Consider the following 18,645-nt stretch of genomic DNA (forward strand, 5'->3'; position numbering starts at 1 on the left):
GGATACAGCTGACACTGGGTGGAATGACTTCTTTATTAACAGTAAAGAAAGAAGAACATTGTAATGTATGTTTCGCATAGTGTGATAGTTAATGCTTCTGGATTTTGAAAAAGAGAGGCTTTTCTTGCTGATGGTTTATTGAGTATACTGGTGTTTTGACTTGTACTCTTGACATATGCTATGTTTTGAACTGGAATATTCAAGTATTGTAGACTTGCTCTGGTTCATTGGTTTCCAGCTGATTGTTATTTGGTGTAGCACTTTCTGTGTATTTGTTTCCTCCTTTGCTTGTACGCTGCGGTTCTGCATAGACTAATATGTTTTAAAAAGCAAAGATGAGCAAAGGAGTTTCTAAGGGACAAGTATAATGAAGGAAGAGCAGGAGGACGGTGAGCTTTCAGTGAACAAAATATGTCAACTGGATTGTTACAACAAAACTTTAAAACATTTTGAAACTGTGCCAATAGTTTTTACTTTTTTTTTTTGCTGGTAGCAATTACTATCATAATGGAAGATAGGATTTCCAGTGCCAAGAAGAAGAGAATAACTCAGAGATCTTTTTCCAAAGGCAAGCATCTTACACGTGCCTGTTTTTGAGTTGTTTTCCACAGATCTTGAATTTTAAGATTTTGTAAAAGAAGCCATGAGTTATGTACTCTCTGCCAACAAAGAGGAGGTCACAAAGCCTTCCAACGTAACTCTTCCCAAACAGATTAGTTCCAACTTTGCTGATAAACTGGTATAAAATTATTGCTCTAGTTCCTATGTGTTTTCCACTTATTAAGTGGGGGATTCGTTGTTTTCCTTTATGACGAAATGAATTAGAATAATGTTGAATCTGAATTCTTTGTGAGAATTGGTTGTAATCCACAGGTAATGCTCTGTGGAAATTTACTCAAAGAAAATTTAAGCCTGAAAAGGAGTTAAAGGAGGTAAAGAAAGCAAAACTCAAGATGGCCCAAGCTCTTTCAGGGACTGCCTGAACTTTCTGACTTTGTGAAGATGTTTCTTATTTATGATCATAAGCCCTGAATAGGTTCTTTGCATTAAACTATGTTAACTTTATAGGAATTAAAGTCACATTGTAAGAAGACATTGTATGAGATGTTAATGAGCAAATCTTATATCAGTTTGATTGAAGATTGGCTGAATTTGTCTGCAGAAATGGAGATACCTGTTTTAGTATTACTTTAAGTCAAACAGGTAGCTGTTATGATTTTAGAGTGTAATACTTGTAAATATGCATTTCTTCAAGGATTTGAACCCCGTACGTCATAGAATGTCACATTATCTGAGCCAGGACAGGTTTAGGTTCTTTAACAGTTATCAAAGTCACTTTGAAATGTACAGCTTTCATTCCTGGAAATGATCTCACAGAAGAAGCTTTAAATATGTTTCAGGGTCATATTTTGTATGGAGGAATCTCTTTGAGACACTGATGCCATTTTATCTCAGGGTATTATTCCTGGTCTGTATCCAAGACCAGTTGGATTCTAGTGGCAGCTGGCTATTAGCATTAAAATTTCTCTAGTGTTTTGCTTCAAGCTTTTAAAGATCTGCTTAGTTTCCTTGTCTCTCTAGCACTGTTTTCTCATAATCTTTCCTTCTTTCTTGAATTGTTAGGGCATAGGAAATTATAAATTCATTTCCTTCCTGCAGCAGTGCAGTGAGATACAACTTCTTAATTGTTCTTGGTTAATGTTTTGCTTTTACTGTGTTCTAAAGTAGTAGACTTGAATCTATCTTTACTCTTCTCTCTCCTACTTCTTATCTCACAAAGCATCAAAAACAAAACCAATTTGCCCAATTCAAAGATCTCATCCACATATTGGACTCCTTAAAATAAATTCTAATTCACCTTCTTGCTTAGTTGCCTTCAGCCATTCTACTTGGCTTCAAGATTGCCCATTGCAATTTAAATATATCTGGATTAATCAAGTAAAATGTCATCATTCTGTTTAAAACTTTTCCCATGAAGTGACTTGTAATGCTTTTCCCAGCTTTCCATAATCAGTCCCTCTCATCCCAGTATACAATCTTAGTTTCTTCAGAAGTTTGGGGGCAGCAGTGCTGGGAATGCCAACCATTCACTTGGTCTCCCAGAAATGATTGCTGTAGTTTTTTTTTTTAATGAAAGGCAGTGTAGTGCACTTTATGGTAGAGGACAAACAAGGCACTTGACATTCCATTTATTTTAGAGAAGGAGTTGCTGCAAAATTCTCTAGAATTCCTTTTACTCAGAGTTCAGAAGTGAATGTCAGAATTTCCTTTGGTGATAGAAGTTTTCAGTAATTGACTGGCTCAAGCCCAAGACTGCAGTGGATGTGGAACTCGAGAAGGAAAGTCTTTGTGGAAGAAAAGGTTTTCTTTTTACCACTCGCTGACAAAGATTAGGCAATACGTGGAATATTATTCTGCCTTCCCTTCTGGAATGTTGCATATCTCCTGGGAGTAAAGGCAGAGACCTACAGTGAAAAATGTGTTCTTAGAGCTGAGGCAGGTAGATCTTAACGAAGTGTTTTGAAGGGTGTATATCTGAAATTTCAGCTTGTATTAGTATACTTTCAGAAAAGGAGAAATAAAGTGATATTCCTTGACTTAAAATCTATATCACCAGGGATAATTATGCTATTTTAGCAAGTTGACTGACTGTAGGAAATCAGTTATCAGAAGTCCGAAGTGTGTTTTAGTACAGTTTTATAGCAAGACTCCTTTTATTTTTTTCAAGAATACATTACGTCTCATGTCTATATTGAATCTGAAGTTCTAGATGTTATACTAAATCCACAGAATGTGCTAAAATGTCTCTTGCCAATTGATATTAAAGAAAAAATTTAATGAGCATTTTCTATCATGCTTTTACTCTCTTTTCCCTCATTCCATTCTTTCCCTCAAATCTTTTACCCATTGCCTCATCCAACTCGCCTCTGGTCATTTTTAAAATCTTTCTATGATACTTAAAGTTATATTTTGCTTTCACTCATTCTAATGCATCTCCTAGCAGAGATCGTTGTTTCTGCACTTAAGTTAAAAAAAAAAAAACCAAAAAGAAAACAAATATCAATCTACATTTAAATTTGCTAGACACTTGTTTTCAGTGCAATACATTATCTCTTATTCAGGATACCATCTATGGGGTGCTGATTTGGTATTGAAAATTTTTTTTGTGGTGATTTTTGCCTTTGAGACATGGAATAATTCATATAAGATCTGCTCTGTTTTTGTTGTTGACTTGTTTGGCACAATCTCAGAAAGTCGGGGTTTGTTAAAAAAAAAAAAAAAGTTTGTTATTGTCAGTGCTTCAAAGGTCCATACTATTATTTATTTTAATTTTATTTTTTAGGTCTTTATATAAAAAGAGCTTTTTCTCCTGTTCTGTCCTTACTGCTTGCCTTATGTTTGTAAGATTTGAAGTTATACTCACTTTTCTGAAGGTCAGTACCACAAATAATTTTATTTTCTGAAACATTCCTAGTGCTTTTGATCTCTTTTCAATATAATTTTAAATGAATCTGGTAAATTCATTAGCCAGTTTCTTAATATTCTTATCCACATGACAGGCATGATTGCTTGGAGCTAATGATGCTTAGATCTGATATTTTTATAGTATTTCCCTATTAGCATTTTATTGCTAATTATTTTTACAAGATCTTCATTAGTTTCATTGCCCAAGTATTTCTCTTCTCATTCTAAAGAAGTGGAGGGGTTGTGTGAAATGCAGCATCTTAACCATTATGAAATCATTTCTTTGTAAGGTTTGCTTTCTTGATATTATGGAAAAGTTCTTAATTCTTAAACCTATCAGATACTATTACCTGAACCTGCTCTTCTGCAGTATTTAACTTTATCATAAAAGCATTAGTTGATTCTTATATTTTAATTCAGGGTCTTTTCCTCTTTAGTAGTCCACTGTAAAGAAACACAGAATCCATCTCACTCCATGCACTTTTTTTTCCCTAAAGAAGAACTTGCTGTGTTTACTTTTACTGTATGTCTTTAGAAATTCTCTAATGCCTTATTGAAGTGCTAGGTTTTTCTTCTGTCTGCCTTTGTATCAGGACAGGTTCATTTTATAAAGAAATTCATTTATTATCCAGCATTCTAGGTATCTATCAGTGCTCAGGTAGCTGCTTTTTATCCAGACTCCCTTATAATCAGTTCTCTGTTTCCTCAGTGCAAGTTCAGTAATTAAAGGGTTTATTTTCTCTTTTATTCTATTATAGTGCATGTGCAACTTAAGATTATGAAATGTGCATCAAATCCTCTCCTGAATGTTTACAGCAGTGTTTCTAGTACTGTTTTGCAAAAAGGATTCCTGCTGATCCAGGGAATGTTTACTCTGACTTGTTCCATTGTTCTTTTCCCTTTGTTTTTCATATTCTGATTATTAGAGGTAAATATTTCTACAATGACAACATGAAGATCAGTAAGGATTGGGGCCCCACTTTGCTCAGAGTCTTACTGATGTGTTCCCTTGAATATTTACTGTAGTACAGTGATTTTTCATGGCATCAGACAGAACTTCGGGTCTTACCCAGTCGATGTTTACTGCAGCCAAGCAGAGCAGTATCAGAGTGCATAGACAAGACTTCTTTCAGAGGTTTTGCTCCCGGACTTCCTCCAGTATGTTCTAACCATTCCTGAGCATTCAGTCCACAAGAAGCAGCTGTTAACTAATCTTAAAGTAAAATCCCTGGAAGAGAGGAGTAGCTGTCCCTTTATGACAGAGCTGTTTCTCTCCATTGACCACTCTGTTGCACTGCACTTCCTGTTAGTCGAGCAGTCCGTTGTCTGCCCAGTGCTCGTGGCTCTGCTGCTGGACCATGTTGCTGGCTGTGGAATCCTACAGCCCTTGTGAACAGTTACACAGCTCCATCCCTCCACTTTTGGTTATCTGTCATATCTATACAGTATGATATTTCAGCATCTTTTCTGTTACTGCCTAGCACTGTCATTCAGCGTTGTCAGATGTCTGAACTTTTTGTTTGTACTTCATTCAGAGATGCTCAGATAATTCAACCTATTTTTCCGTCATCTTTGAGGACTGAAAAATTCTTTAATGTTAGCAGCATTAGAACAATTTTAACCGAGTTAATTTTAAATTCAAAGTAATTTATCTCTGCATTGGCAGAGATTGGTTTTACATTAGAAATGTAAAAACAACATTGCCGTGTACAAGAGCTTCGTTAACGTGTATGTTTTATGTAGCTTAGGGAAAAAGTTGATTTTCTAGAGAAAATTAAGACTATTGTTTCAGGCAAAGTTGTTTGTATTTATTTGTGAAATAAACTCAGAGTTTTAGATTGCGTCTAATTTGCTTTGGTTAGTGCCTTTTAATGTAAAAAATAAATAGTGATGGTTGAAATTTTCTATGCATATATATATTGAAATTCTGTACTTGTAGAATTTATTAAACATGTCTTACCTTTGGAATATGCTGCTCCTCTGAAACAGTGGAAATCGCAAGTAGAAAATAAAATCAGTAGATCTGAAGTAAGAAGGTACTGGTGGAATAATTTCTACTGTAGTTCTTAACTATTTAGATTTCAGAGCTTGGCTTCTTTTTTTCTTGTGATTTGACAGCTGGTAGACCTTTGCCCATAGATTTCATTTAGTTAAGAATCATATACTAAATCTAGGGGGGAAAAACATGCCAGCCCTATAAACAAATCTGATTTCTTTGTTTAGACTTTGTTAGTCTGCTGGTATAGTATGTGCTGCTTCTATCATATGTTTTTGAGAGCTTCGTTTAACCCATCTACCTAGTTGCTTTTGAAAGCTGATCACAGCCTTTTGTTGTACATGAGGTTTCATGTGATTTCATGATAATCGCTCCTCATTAAAAAAAAAAACAGAGGGAAAAAAAAATAAAGCCTAAAATTGTGTGTCTGAGTAAGATAAGAGGCTTTAGGGAAGTCACAGGTGCAAGGAAAATGAAGAGATGGGCAGCACCTGAAAAAGTATTCTGCATTCTGTTTAATGCTGCTTTGTCTTTCTGGTGTTGATTCAGTTGAGATGCGGTAGAGTTCAGTAAAAAGAAAATTAATTCAGACCGAGTTCAAGTAAATTACCTCCAGCTATTTTAAGGCTGTGAACTTGTATTGCCTCAACATATTTAATAACAATTTACTTTTGAAGAACTGTGCTGAAACTTCACTAAAGCAGTAAGTCATTTGTTAAAATTGTTTGTTTTCAATGTACCTAGTAGTTATAGGTGTTCCTTTATTTAGCATGCTTTTTAGTTACTGTTTTTCAGATAAGATTTTCCAGGAATTTTGTTTGTCCTTTCTAAAGTTTGAAGAGCTGGGTAACAGATAGTTAAGGTCTACATAGGAAAGTTGGTTCAAGGGTTGTAGTTTCACTTAAACGAGCAGAATTGCATAACAGCATATTGATCAAGAATAAGTTATTCACAGTGAATTAGTAATTGAAAGCATGACTTCAAAAAGTGCTGAACAATTTTCTCCTTAGAAAGGTACTTAGACAAGGTTTGGCTTTAAGCCTATGAATAATTCCCCTGAAATTATTTGGGACTACTTAAATTGTTCAGCTGGAGCAGTTCAGTAGGGAAAAAAATTGCCTGCAATCTGTGCAAACTCAGTTTATATAACAGCCAGTTCATTTGTTTTTCTGAAAGATGAAGTATTGGATAGTGTAAGGATCAGAATTCTGCCTGTCAAAAAAGTGTTTGGTGTCAGAGTCCTGAACTACTTGGCCATGTTTAAAATATGTGCTTATCTACTGAGACCAAGTAGTCAGCTTGCAGGCTTTTGGAATATGATGGCATGTGCATCCATCATCTGGTAGCATCAGAAGACCTGAAAATATCAGAGGAACCACTCATAGTAATGGTTTTCATCATATGCTAGAGGAAGCAAAGTCTTTCTGTGAGTTTGCAGCACAGTGCAAACATGAATGGGAATTTTTTGTGAATTGCTGCATCAGTAACAATGGTTGGGACTGGAAATATCTTGAACCGATGTTGGATTTGTAATGTCTTTCAGTAATTTGACATAGGTTAAAGGAGTTAGTCATAAAGTAGAATATCTTTCTTTAACAGAATCCTTTAAGAATAAACGCGTGTGTGTATATATATATATATATATGTATGTATATATATATATAAAAACAATATCTTGCTTCCAAATTTTCTTTACTGCACTGAATTTATAGTGGTATGAATTGACTATCATTTGTCTTGCACAACAGAATGGTGCAAATGAATCAAGCAGGATTTTGAAAATCTACAGATGTTATAATTGATGAATTAATACGTATTGTCTTTAGAAGCTCTCAAAATCATTCCAGTTAAAGAAACCTAATTTGGCAGTAGGTGTGCTGGCCCCTTAGTGAGCTGAAACACCCACCTCTATTGTCATCTCCGGGAGTGAATGACAATTTTATGTCAGCAGTGTGTGGGAATGATGCGGTGCCAAAAGTGTTCCTAGCAATATTCACTGAACTTAATTGGATTTATAGAATGCTGAATTTGTCTTGCTACTGTGGAAATGCTTGCCAGAAAACTTGTTTGCTAGCTTGATTCATTATGTTATCAAAATTAAGTTGATCAAGAAGCAGACTAAAAATTGTGCAGGTTGTTTTTTTCTATCAATTAGTATATAGACAGTGCTGCCTTATTTGCACACATCCTCTAGAGTAAGAATATATTTATTAAATTGGAAAATAAAGTGGGATCACAGAGGTAAAGCTGATGCCTGTATTTACATAAAATCGCCATCAGCATCTAAAAACTCTGTAGTGCTTTAGTTCTTACTCATAAAGACCAGTAAAGTAAAAGACACTTGCCTACTATTTATGAACATGGGATAAAGTTTGAATTTTGCCTTTGGGCTTCTCTGAACTGCCATACACTGCCAGCTACTCAAGGGTGAAACAAGTAGAGAGGAAGTGATGTACCTGCCTGCTTCTGTCGCCTCCAACCAGGCAGGTTTTGCATGTCCTGTGCGGTGAGCTACACGAGGACTGTTCAGCTTGGTTTTCCAATTGGCTTCAAACAGGTCTAAGAAAGTATCTGTATTACAGTACTTACAAAATACTATTTTGGAGGTAACAAAAAACCCTTATGTGATCAGTGGAAATAATTTACTTTGATAATAATCCAAAGCCCTGACTTAGTTATGCATGCAGTGGGATTTCTGGATGGCTAACCATAGAACGATACTAATGTCTCTCTTTTTTTCTCTTCACATCCCATCCTTTCCCATACCGTTTGTCCATATTCTTTCTTTTTTTCTGTTTTGTTTGCTTTATAATTTTACACCTTTCCGTTCTACAGTGTGACCAAGATCAGTGCATTCAGAGCACTAAATTCGTTTTGCAGGCTGCTGCCACCCCACTACTACAGAGTGAGCCCAGCATAACTAGTGAAGAGCTACCTTTACCAGGAAAGACTTCTATCAGTGGGCCTTGTGCGACTCTAACTCTAGGGCAACCAACACCACCATCTTCCATGCCAAATCTCACATCAGACACAGGTTTGACAGACATGATACCCTTGAAAGAGGAACACGAAGGTCATCAGTTTCTTACTCCTGAAGAAGCTCCTTCACCCCCCGGGATGCTGCCAAGTGGAAGTCCTATTACACACAGCCATACAATGCACGTCCTGAGTCTAGCCAGCCAGGATTCTTTGCATGAAGACTCAGTACGTGGTCTTGTGAAGCTTAGCTCAGTTTGAACAGCTTCTTTTGAACACTGCACCTTTTCTTGGTGTATGCAAATCTTTACTTAACAGGAATGACACCGCAGTACCACTGTAAGACTTTGTAACATGGCTATAATGGAAACTTTATTGCATAATGGAGTCTACTAAAAAAAAACAGCTTATTTTTTTCAGCGGAGCTATGACATTATTTTGACCAGGTTGCTAATGGCTATGCTTTGATGGTGACCCCATCTCTTTTTTAAGAAAAAGCAGAAATGGTCAATATTCTTGTTTCCTGCAGTTTGGGTACAGCAAGCTGGAATTCAGCCTGTCACAAAGACCACGTTCAGTACAAAAGAGAGATTCTTGGATGTAAGTGTCATGCTCTGTGTTCTATGCTCTTGTAATACACACTTGTAAAGGCTTACCACACTTGTGGCCAGAATGATCTGCACTTACATGTTATGCTACTAATATTTGAGATAGAAAAATTACCATTCCGTTTGTTAATACAAAAAAAAAGACTACAGATACGGATTTGCATGCCACGCTACAGTATGTGTTACAGTGGTGTTGGTATTAAGAGAAAGTGCTGCTTTTTTATTTGTGACTTTCAAAGTGCTGTTTCATTTAAAGACAGTGCAAATTAATGGACTATATATTTTTTTCAATTTATTAAAGTTTATTTTAATTTTTTCAGTGGTGCCTAGAAGATGGAGAGTTACTGATTTGACCATGTTGCATATCATTTAACCTTCTGTTTTAAGTGTTTAGAATGAGATATTGTGTTGTGCCATACTACAAGATTCTTCCACTCCCTAATGTGATACAATTACCTGTGGACCTCCAATAAAATGACATCCTCTATTTCTTGGGCATGTGTAGAGTTATCCTTGTATAATTTTTCTGAGGAAAGATAGAAGATTATGATTTATTGACATAGTTTGTAAAGGATATAACTGGAATATGTTAATGAAACCAGAGCTATGGAGGAAAAGCTGCTTATGATAAGTTTTGCTTCAGCATCTTTCATGGCTTTGTTTGAGATGTGTATTTGTTCCCATCACAAGTCTGTATTCGGAAACGGAAGAGTTTGTGTCTGCTTGAACTGTAATTCTATGTTCCGTGTGGCTAAAGGGTGAGGGGCTTTTGATTAAAGACAAAGAGACAGCTTAGTGAAGTAATCATATCATATACTATAGCTACCTCCTGGCCATGATGCTTCAATTGTTGGTTTTCTAGTATTTTAAATGGAAATGTTGATTTTGAGCCTTTATTTTCTTTGTTTTATGTTTTGTTTGTTTAAGTAAAGAGCAATTAAAAGGTTAAGAAGATTATTTGTTTTGATGATAGCTGACTGGCTTTAATACTGTATTTGCCGTGCTTTTCAGGATATGGGATCTCAATTCTTCTTTTTCCAGGACAAAATGATTTAAGAATGTAGTTTATCTTATGTAGTTATGGCATTGTAATGTTCACTAGTTCAGAAATGTAGCAGCTTTATATTGTTCACTCATGGTCATTCTCTGATACCAAGCTAAAAATGTTTTCATTGTTGACTATGTGGATAACGAGCCTGCAGAAAACCAGCCACCCATGCTGTTGAAGTATCAAACAAAAATATTTACAAAAACTCTGTTCCTCTAAGATTTCACAAGCAATCTGTTTGTATAATTAATTGTGCTAACTTTGTGTAGTTCAGCAAGTTGAACATACCAACACTTTCTGACTGTAACTAGTAGGAGCAGTAGGAGGTCCACCGGTGGACCTCTAGCAGAGAAGCCAACTTTCCAGCACATTTCTGAAGCCGTGACAGTCTCAAGTTCTTTCTACAAGCCAAACTACAGTGGCTGACTTGTTCCTGTTGATTGGTTTCCCAGTAAGCCTCAAGTATCTACGCTTATTTCTGTGTATGCTCTTGAAAATGAGTCATGATGCTCAATTGTCTTGATTTCACCTTTCGCTGATGTGGCTTCTCATGTATGAAGCCATGAGCATCTGAATTAAAGCAGATGATAGATTGAGTGTTGGAGATGCTTGTCTTGTTGGCCTGGCTAAAGAATCCCCCCTGCTTTGAGTTTGTAGAACAGTACTTGACTTGAATCATCATCTCATAGCGTCTGTGGCTAGTCAACTATGGATGCATTGCCCAGAAGGACAAGTCAAATATTTATCACATTATATTTACTTTCCACTCAGCACTAATGACGATGATCTCTGTTTCTAGCAAATTACTCTTTTCAAATTTGTTTTAAAATCCCTGAGGGATTTCATGTTTCCAGGAATACCAGCTTTGTGACAACATTTGTATGTCATTGCCACCAGGGAATAGTGCAGAAAGCTGCACATCAGCTCTGAGCACACAACAAAGTCTGTGTTGGTTTTAACATGAAACAACAGGAAAAAGAGCAGTAGTATATTAGCATATTTATGCTGCTTTCCATGTGAAACTTTTCACCATGTTTGTCACCATTTTTTCAAACATCATTTCTTTGTCTATAACTGAAGAATAAGAACAAGCTAACAACACTGGAACAGATGCTCTGGTGATGTATTTGCTCACAACTGTTTAGTTTCTAAGATGACAGCCTTATGGTTTTTAGCATTCTCTTTTTGTTTCTTTGTTTTTTTGTTTTGTACTTCAGAGTAATTTAAATACTATTTTGTCTGTCTTGATACGTTTATTCACCCTTTATACCCATTACAACTTTTGTCTTCCTTCTCATCTTGGTCTTTTTGAATGGCAATGTCTCTAACCTCCCAGACACGATTGCCTTGTGAGGACATCTGCTGGAAGATTTTGGAATTAAGTCTGATCCAAATGGTGTGGTACTTGCAGTCTTTGATTGACAGCAGACAATGATTTAGCAGCAGGTTGATCGAAGAGATGCCTCTGAAAGGATTTTGGGGCCATTCTCCTCACCCCTATCTCAGCGTGTATCAGCTGTGGGAGCTCCCAGACTTGGAACTTGAGTATACATCAGGAATGAGTCAGCAAAGTAACTACTCATCTACTCATCATTCTACAGATTTTTTTGTTGTTTTATTTTTTATGAACTGTGATTACGGAACATTCACACTAGATATTCAAAATAATAATCCTTGTCAGTATCACAGGCGGGTTTTCTTCATTTGTTTTTTTGTTTGTTTGACAGTAATATTAAATAGTTCTAATGTTCACATGAATTATAAATGTGACCTCAGTGAAAGTCAATATTTTCAAAAAGTATTCATTTTCTCATAAATCTAAAATCTTTGAATGTGTAGAAACTGGCTAGTTTATGTGATAAAAACTATTTATTCTAATTTGTTTTTCTTTAAATAACATTTTTTTCTCCAAGATATCTATAGAGCATATGGAGAATGAAGCTGTGCTTCATAAAGTGTTCTTAAAGGCTCTTTATTCTTGTGATTTCTCAAAGACATTTCTGTTTTAAGAAGGAGTTTTATATATTCATATTGGTTTGCCAGTAATGTAATATGTCATTTTTTATTGTGTTTTTTGTATGTCAGTGCATCCCTTTATCAGCTTCTCATCTCTTCTTGTTAATAGATGGTGCAGGCAGATGTATTTCCATATGAAGTTATTGATGCAGGTGTATGTCTATATAAAGTGGTTAATACATTCAGTGACATTAGTTTTCTAGATGAAAAATCAGCTGTTTCACTTTGAATTTAGTGAATGATCTTAGAAAAAGAAAACTGATCTCATAAACCAAAGACCTGTGTGGAGCATGTGCTGCAAGGGAGAATACCAACTTGTTATGCTGTGGAGACTTTTTATTTGTTTAAATATACATAGGCCACTTTGAATCAGCCCTACCAAAAAGGACTTGGGGGTACTAATGGATGGCAGGCTGGATATGATCCAGCAATGTACCTTCACAGGCCAGAAAGCCGACTGTATCCTAAGCCATGAAAAAAAGCGTGGCCAGCAGGGCCAGGGAGGTGATCCTGCCCTTCTGTGCTGGTGAGATCTGACCTAGAGTACTTCATCCAGATGTGTAGTCCTCAGTACAGAAGAGACATGGACCTGTGGGAGCGCATCCAGAGGAACAGCACAGAAAGAATCCATGGGATGGAACACCTTCCCTGCAAGGACAGGCTAAGAGAGCTGGAATTGTTTGGCCTGAAGAAGAGAAGATTCCGGGAAGACCTGACAGCAGCAGTATCTAAAGGGAGGCTGTAAGAAAGAAGGGGAGAGACTCTTTAGCACAGGGTCTGTTGTGATAGGACAGGGAAAATGGTTTCAAACTAAAAGAGGAGATTAAGACTGGACATAAGGGAGAAGTTTTTTATGCTGAGGGTCATGAGGCACTGGAACAGGTTGCTACAGATGCTCAGTGCCTGGAGACATTCAAGGCCAGGCTGGAGAGGTTCTGAGCAACCTGATCTAGCTGTGGACATCCCTGTTCATTGCAGGGGAGTTGAACTAGATGACCTTTAAAAGGTCCCTTCCAATTCAAATGATTCTGTGGTTCTATGAAACTAATGCTTCCTTTTTATTTCTGTGGAAAACTACAACAGATACAAAGAGTTCAATAACAATTTTTATAGAGCAAATTCTTAGCTACAAAACTATTCTTCAAAATATTCAAAACCACCATGAGCTATGCATTTTTGCCAGGGATAACCAAGAGGCTGTTATGAGCATGGCATGCAATCTGCACCAATGTTTGTGACCCACCGTCATCACTGCTGAAATGCACCACACTACTCACCACCTCGCTCTGCTTACATCCACCGTTTGGTCTCCATCAAGGTTCAGGAAGCATCAATGAATGTCAGTGAGTGCTGTTTTTACCACATGGAGGAATTCAGTGATGCACCTTTGTTTTATCGGCACTTCCATGTCAGACACCATCCATCAAACTGCCCCTCTGCTACAGTCTGTCACATGACAACAGCATGTAATGGGACATTGGTGGAAAGGTTCAACCTCTACTGCCATGCCACCAACATCTGCCTCTGAAGTCTTAGGCTGATATAAAATAGGATGCATTACTTCTGGAGCAGCCCTCGTACATAGTGGGTATAGCATTTCTTGGTAAGTAAGTTATTGTTTAATGTTCAAAATACAGAATGAACAAAACTGAGCTTCTGTTTGTGAAATGAGGCAGCATATATTTTGAGATATGTTCAAAATAAGTCACAGGTATGAATGAAATGTTTCAGTTCGTTTAGGTTATAGGTGTAGTTTGTTTAAATTGGAGTTGTCCTATTTTTCAAGATCCATCAGGGTCAGTGCATAGCAGCTGTGATTGCCTGCCTGCAAAGACTTTGCAGTTTGACATGTGGCTAAGCACACTGCCTGGACTTATCAAAGATGGGTTTAAAGCCATTTAAACCTGTGCAAATCTCCATTCAGTCCAAGTTGATGCAGCAGTTCAGCTCTGTCAACAGGAGGCTACTGTCTGGTAACACTGAACTATATAATTTGAGTGCTCACCACTAATAATGCAGGGTGAAGCGTAGAACAAATTTTGGATGCTACGAAGAGAAAAAAGCTGCTTCTGAGGTCAGTCGGAGGGTACAGGAATAAGAAGATAAAAGGGAGATGGCTGAGGGAAAGCAGAACAGAGAAGATTAGCAGGTGACATGGAGGGAAAAGGGAATTATCTGTAAGCAGTGGAAAAGAAAAAAGGGAGAAGAGAAAATGGGGAGGAAAAAAGGGCAATTCTCTCAATGTTATCTGAACAAAATTAAAAAAAAATGCTCACTGATATTAAGATGTTTTCATTAGAAATGCCTTTAAAAACATTCTGGAAAGAAAAATGTGAGAGAATTAAGGTCAGACTTTGAGAGAAAGAAACTGCAGGAAGACAACATGAAAAAAATTGAATAATTGATCTGCCCTCAATCTCTTCCCTGCTACTGTGTTTTCAAAACATAAATAGGAAAACACATTTTTAAACATAAGAGATGTGGTCCATTCCTAATTGATGGGAAGCTTAAAACACTGGGCATGTTTAAAGATGGGAAATCTCATCGGTATTTTGTATTTTCCTACTGATAATTGATATTAGATTGTGTATTTCCATACCAGAAGTGCCATCACGCTGGAAAACTTGATAGGTATAGTATGACTTTGGAACTTCTTGTGAGTCCTTCATCAAATTTGTTCACTTTTGAGTGAAAATGTTGTCCTCAGTAGCAATATAGCCAATTGGACCCAAAACCTGGATTTCAGTCAGTTTCTGTGACTCATGAAAATATAAATTAAGATCACAATCTAGGTTAACTTCTTATGGTTTACAAACCAAATAGTTCTGTCACATGGAGATATTTTGCATTGCAGGACATACTCAGGTCAGTTCCAGTGACTAAAAATATGAATGCAGTACCACTTTGTGTATCGTATGCCTTTTTCTGAAAACTAGGGAAAACTAAGTTTAACCTCGCTGTAGTTTAAATCTCAAACCTGAAGCTGGGAGTTACCTGTGTGGGAGTTACGTGTCAGAAATACAAAAGGGCACAAAGGGACTGTTTTAAAAACAACTTGGCCAGGTGATCTGTGATGTGAGAAGAGTTAGAGCATATCTTTGGCTCATTTCAAAAGTACCAAATACTCTCCCGGACCATACACAATTGAGAAAAGGGTGTGAATTCAACATGCTAAAAATATTGTTTGGCAACAAGAATATGAGGTCATAGGATCATAGAATGGTTGATCTGGAAGGGATTTCAAATCATCAAGCTCCAGCCCCCCTGCCACAGGCAAGGACACCAACCTCCATATCTAATGCTAGACCAGGCTGCCCAGGGCCCCTTCCAACCTGGCCTTGAACACATCCGTGGATGGGATATCCACGACTTCTCTGGGCAGCCTGTTCCAGCACCTCACCACTCTCTCAGTAAATAACTTCCCCTTGACATGTAATCTAAATCTCCCTTCCTTTAGTCTAAAACCATTCCCCCTTCTCCTGTTACTATCTACCCATGTAGAAAGTTGATTTACCTCATGTCTATAAGCTCCCTACCAAAGTGAACAGTGGCTTTATTCTTAGGTGCTCTTTATGCTGTATCTCAGATCCCTATGTTCCTATGGTCATTTTCATATTGATAATGTCAATCTTTATTATAGATACCCTTTAAGAAGGAAACCAGGTAAAATGGTGATGTTCTGTAGCTACGTGACAAGCAGCTGTTTCTAATATTCTGTCTCTTGAATAATTTTTCTCATATCAAAGATTAGAATCCTCTTCCATTCCTAAGTAGATATTTTGTAACATATTATACTATGTTTTCTTGGTTATTTAATTGTCCTAAAACCAGTTCATAATATTAAATTGGTGGGAGGAAAAAAAAAAAAGTACTTGCATCCCAAGCCATTACTGCACGATAGCTATAGAATGAGTGCAGATGATAGGACCTGCTCCAGATTCCAGGTTTTACTATTTAAAAAGCTTTTTAAAAAATTGTATTTTTAAATGGTAATGGTAAATCCCTTTGCAGAGATTAAAACGTATATTATTCGAACAGTTCATATGTTATATCTAACCTATGGCAAGTTTATTCCTCTCTTATTCAGTCCAATTTACTTAATAGTCAGTTGCTCTGATCTTGTGTTCTTGACATAAAAATTGGTAACCTGATGTCTGAGGACTGGATCCAGGCGTTGAGTCTAATTGCATTTGCTTCCTACATGTTTCCACTGGCTGCAGTGATGGTAGCATCCTGCAGAATTTTACAAAAGTATGTTTTGACATTACGAAGGCACAAGGTGCTGATGCGAATACGTACAGGAAATGATATGCATTTCTCTCATTGACTGTAGGGAAATAACATTAGATTACACTTGGGAAAACAGAATCATTCCGTATCTTAGATTTTATTTGATCTCACACAAGCACTGTCATATTCATTCATCTGATATTTGTTTGTGGTTACTACTGTTAGTGGGAATGCAAAGCAATGTAAGCTTAAGGAAATAGCATGCAAGCCTTTATTATCATTTTATAGAGATCCACAGCAAGTGGTTAGTAGCACCAGTGCATGACAGGCACACTGCATATACGTTATAAGGGAAAGAGGAGAGGTTGCTGCACGGAGCCCGTTATTTGATTCACAATGACTGTGCAAACTAAGCAGGTAGACAGCCCTCAAAAATTCTGTCTTGTTAACACTTTATCTTTTGCTCCTGGTTAGCTGTTGACCCAGCATGCTGTTCACATTATTAGTTATCAGTGCTTGCACATCCGCATTACGGATGCTTGTTCAGAATGTCGTACTGAAATAAGTAACCAGTCTCAAAACATAAGGGAACTTCTCTTGCTTTTTCTGAAGCTGGCTTTTCCTGGATTACCTTACAAAATGAAAATATAAAAGAAACCAAAGGCATTGCCACGCTGTAGATCTGAGGTACTGTCCTGTCCTCACAGAGTCAGACAGTGTTTTGCTTCATTAATTTCAGTGATAAATCTTTTTCTAATGGACAGTATGATCAGTCAGTTCTGTCCTAAGAGAGGAGCAGGAAATGTTTTCAGGTTTCTTCTGCATCACCTGAGTTGCACAGTTACCTCTGTGAGTTGTCATGCATTTTCTTCTAGGTGTCAGTGACCAGTTCCCAATGTTTCTCTGTCCTGCTTTGCTTCTTGATGTCAATGTGAGCAGATGCTCTACTAGGAAGCTTCTTCTAAGCAACGTTTAGACAAGTTCCTCTTTTGATTTCTAATTGCATCTCTAGAGGAGGAATCAGTTCTTAGTGTGGTTTTAGAGTCAGAGAGTATGACATCTGTAGCCTTCAGTTGGGCCACAGATGTCACATTTCCTATTTCACAGGAATGTACATGCTTGTGTTGTATGTTTTTTTTTCCCCAGCACGTGTAGGTCTTAGTTACAATTTCCTTACCAAACAGAAGAATTTACAGGTATAGCAAGGATGCAGTTACATTTAGGACGACATGAGCAGATAAATTTTAATTTTCTTGTAATGCATGAACCAAACAAAGGTTTCCCACAATTGTAGGAATTTCAAAGAAATTCAGGTGGGAAAAGAGCTGCTATACATTTTTTTTTTTTTAATAGTCCTTTCCTCTGGCCAGGCTCACCTTTGTCACCTGTCACCACTACTTCAGTTAGTGTTTGTAATTGCTTCCTAAACTGGAAATGCACCCATCTTGAGTCTGAGCTTGGTGATGGGGAGAATATATTGTCCTCACTTCAAGGCCTGCACTATCTGTTTCTCAACAGGGGAAAGGATTTTTTTAATGATTCTCCTACATCAGCAACGTGGCAGCCTCCCACAGCCTTCTGATGCTGCTTCCTACGTTATGGCTGGGGATTGTTGTATTCTGGGTACCAGGCTCTACATTTTCAGCTTTCAGGATCCACAAGGTTATTACTACAAGGATGCACTCTCACACACATACACAAGTTCAGTATGATTGCGTAAGTTGATTTTTCTTTAGAAAAACGCCTGAGCAATCAGTTTTGCTTTATGCTTTGCTTTCCTTTCCGTGCAATAGTGTGGTATTTCAGCCATATGCTGCTAATGCTGACATCTAGCTTTCTTTCCTACTCTTAAGAAAAATTTCCATGAAAAGGAGCTGCTCTTGTACGTCTGCAGCTCTCCAATCTGCCTCAGCTTGAACTTTAATAATTCCTTGCACTGACTGGAAAGTCTGCTGAAAGCTTCAAGATAGTTGCTTACTTTCTCTAAGTGGTTTGGTGGACGACTCGTCCTATGAATGATTCAGTACCTGTCTTTCCAAAAGGGATGAATTCAGGTTGTGTGTTCTATAATTCAGTGAACTCTTAATACTTGAGTGAACACAAACACAAAAAGAAATTATTCACCCAGTCTTGTAGCAAATCTATCACTTGTAAATTTTTTCCTTCTATCACTGGTTCTTTGTTCAGTAATACCTGGACTAGGGCACCAAGAACTAGAAGGCAATGGAACAAGAAGAGCAGAACCGTGTTTAAATATACAGTTATGCTGAAGCATGTAAAGCTTACTGGATAGAAGGTTTTTATCT

At 37.2% G+C, this 18,645-nt stretch overlaps 1 protein-coding gene across 6 annotated transcripts in view; it reads left to right on the plus strand.

The window, feature by feature from the left end:
- The window catches only part of ZDHHC14 (zDHHC palmitoyltransferase 14), a 114,427-nt gene extending 98,602 nt beyond the window's left edge, over positions 1-15,825 (plus strand). For 3 of the 6 annotated variants that reach the window (XM_090135659.1, XM_090135658.1, XM_090135661.1), the window contains one exon: positions 8,297-15,825. In XM_090135659.1, coding sequence (XP_089991785.1) covers positions 8,297-8,698 — 402 coding nt within the window. In that variant the 3' untranslated portion in view covers positions 8,699-15,825. The remainder of the gene's footprint in view (positions 1-8,296) is intronic. The other 3 variants (XM_031611682.2, XM_090135660.1, XM_031611697.2) reach the window with 3 other exon arrangements.
- The last annotated feature ends 2,820 nt before the right edge of the window (positions 15,826-18,645 follow it).

This window comes from Phasianus colchicus, chromosome 2 (genome assembly GCF_987193195.1).
Source record: "Phasianus colchicus chromosome 2, bPhaCol1.hap1.1, whole genome shotgun sequence".
In the NCBI taxonomy this organism is placed as follows: Eukaryota; Metazoa; Chordata; class Aves; order Galliformes; family Phasianidae; genus Phasianus; species Phasianus colchicus.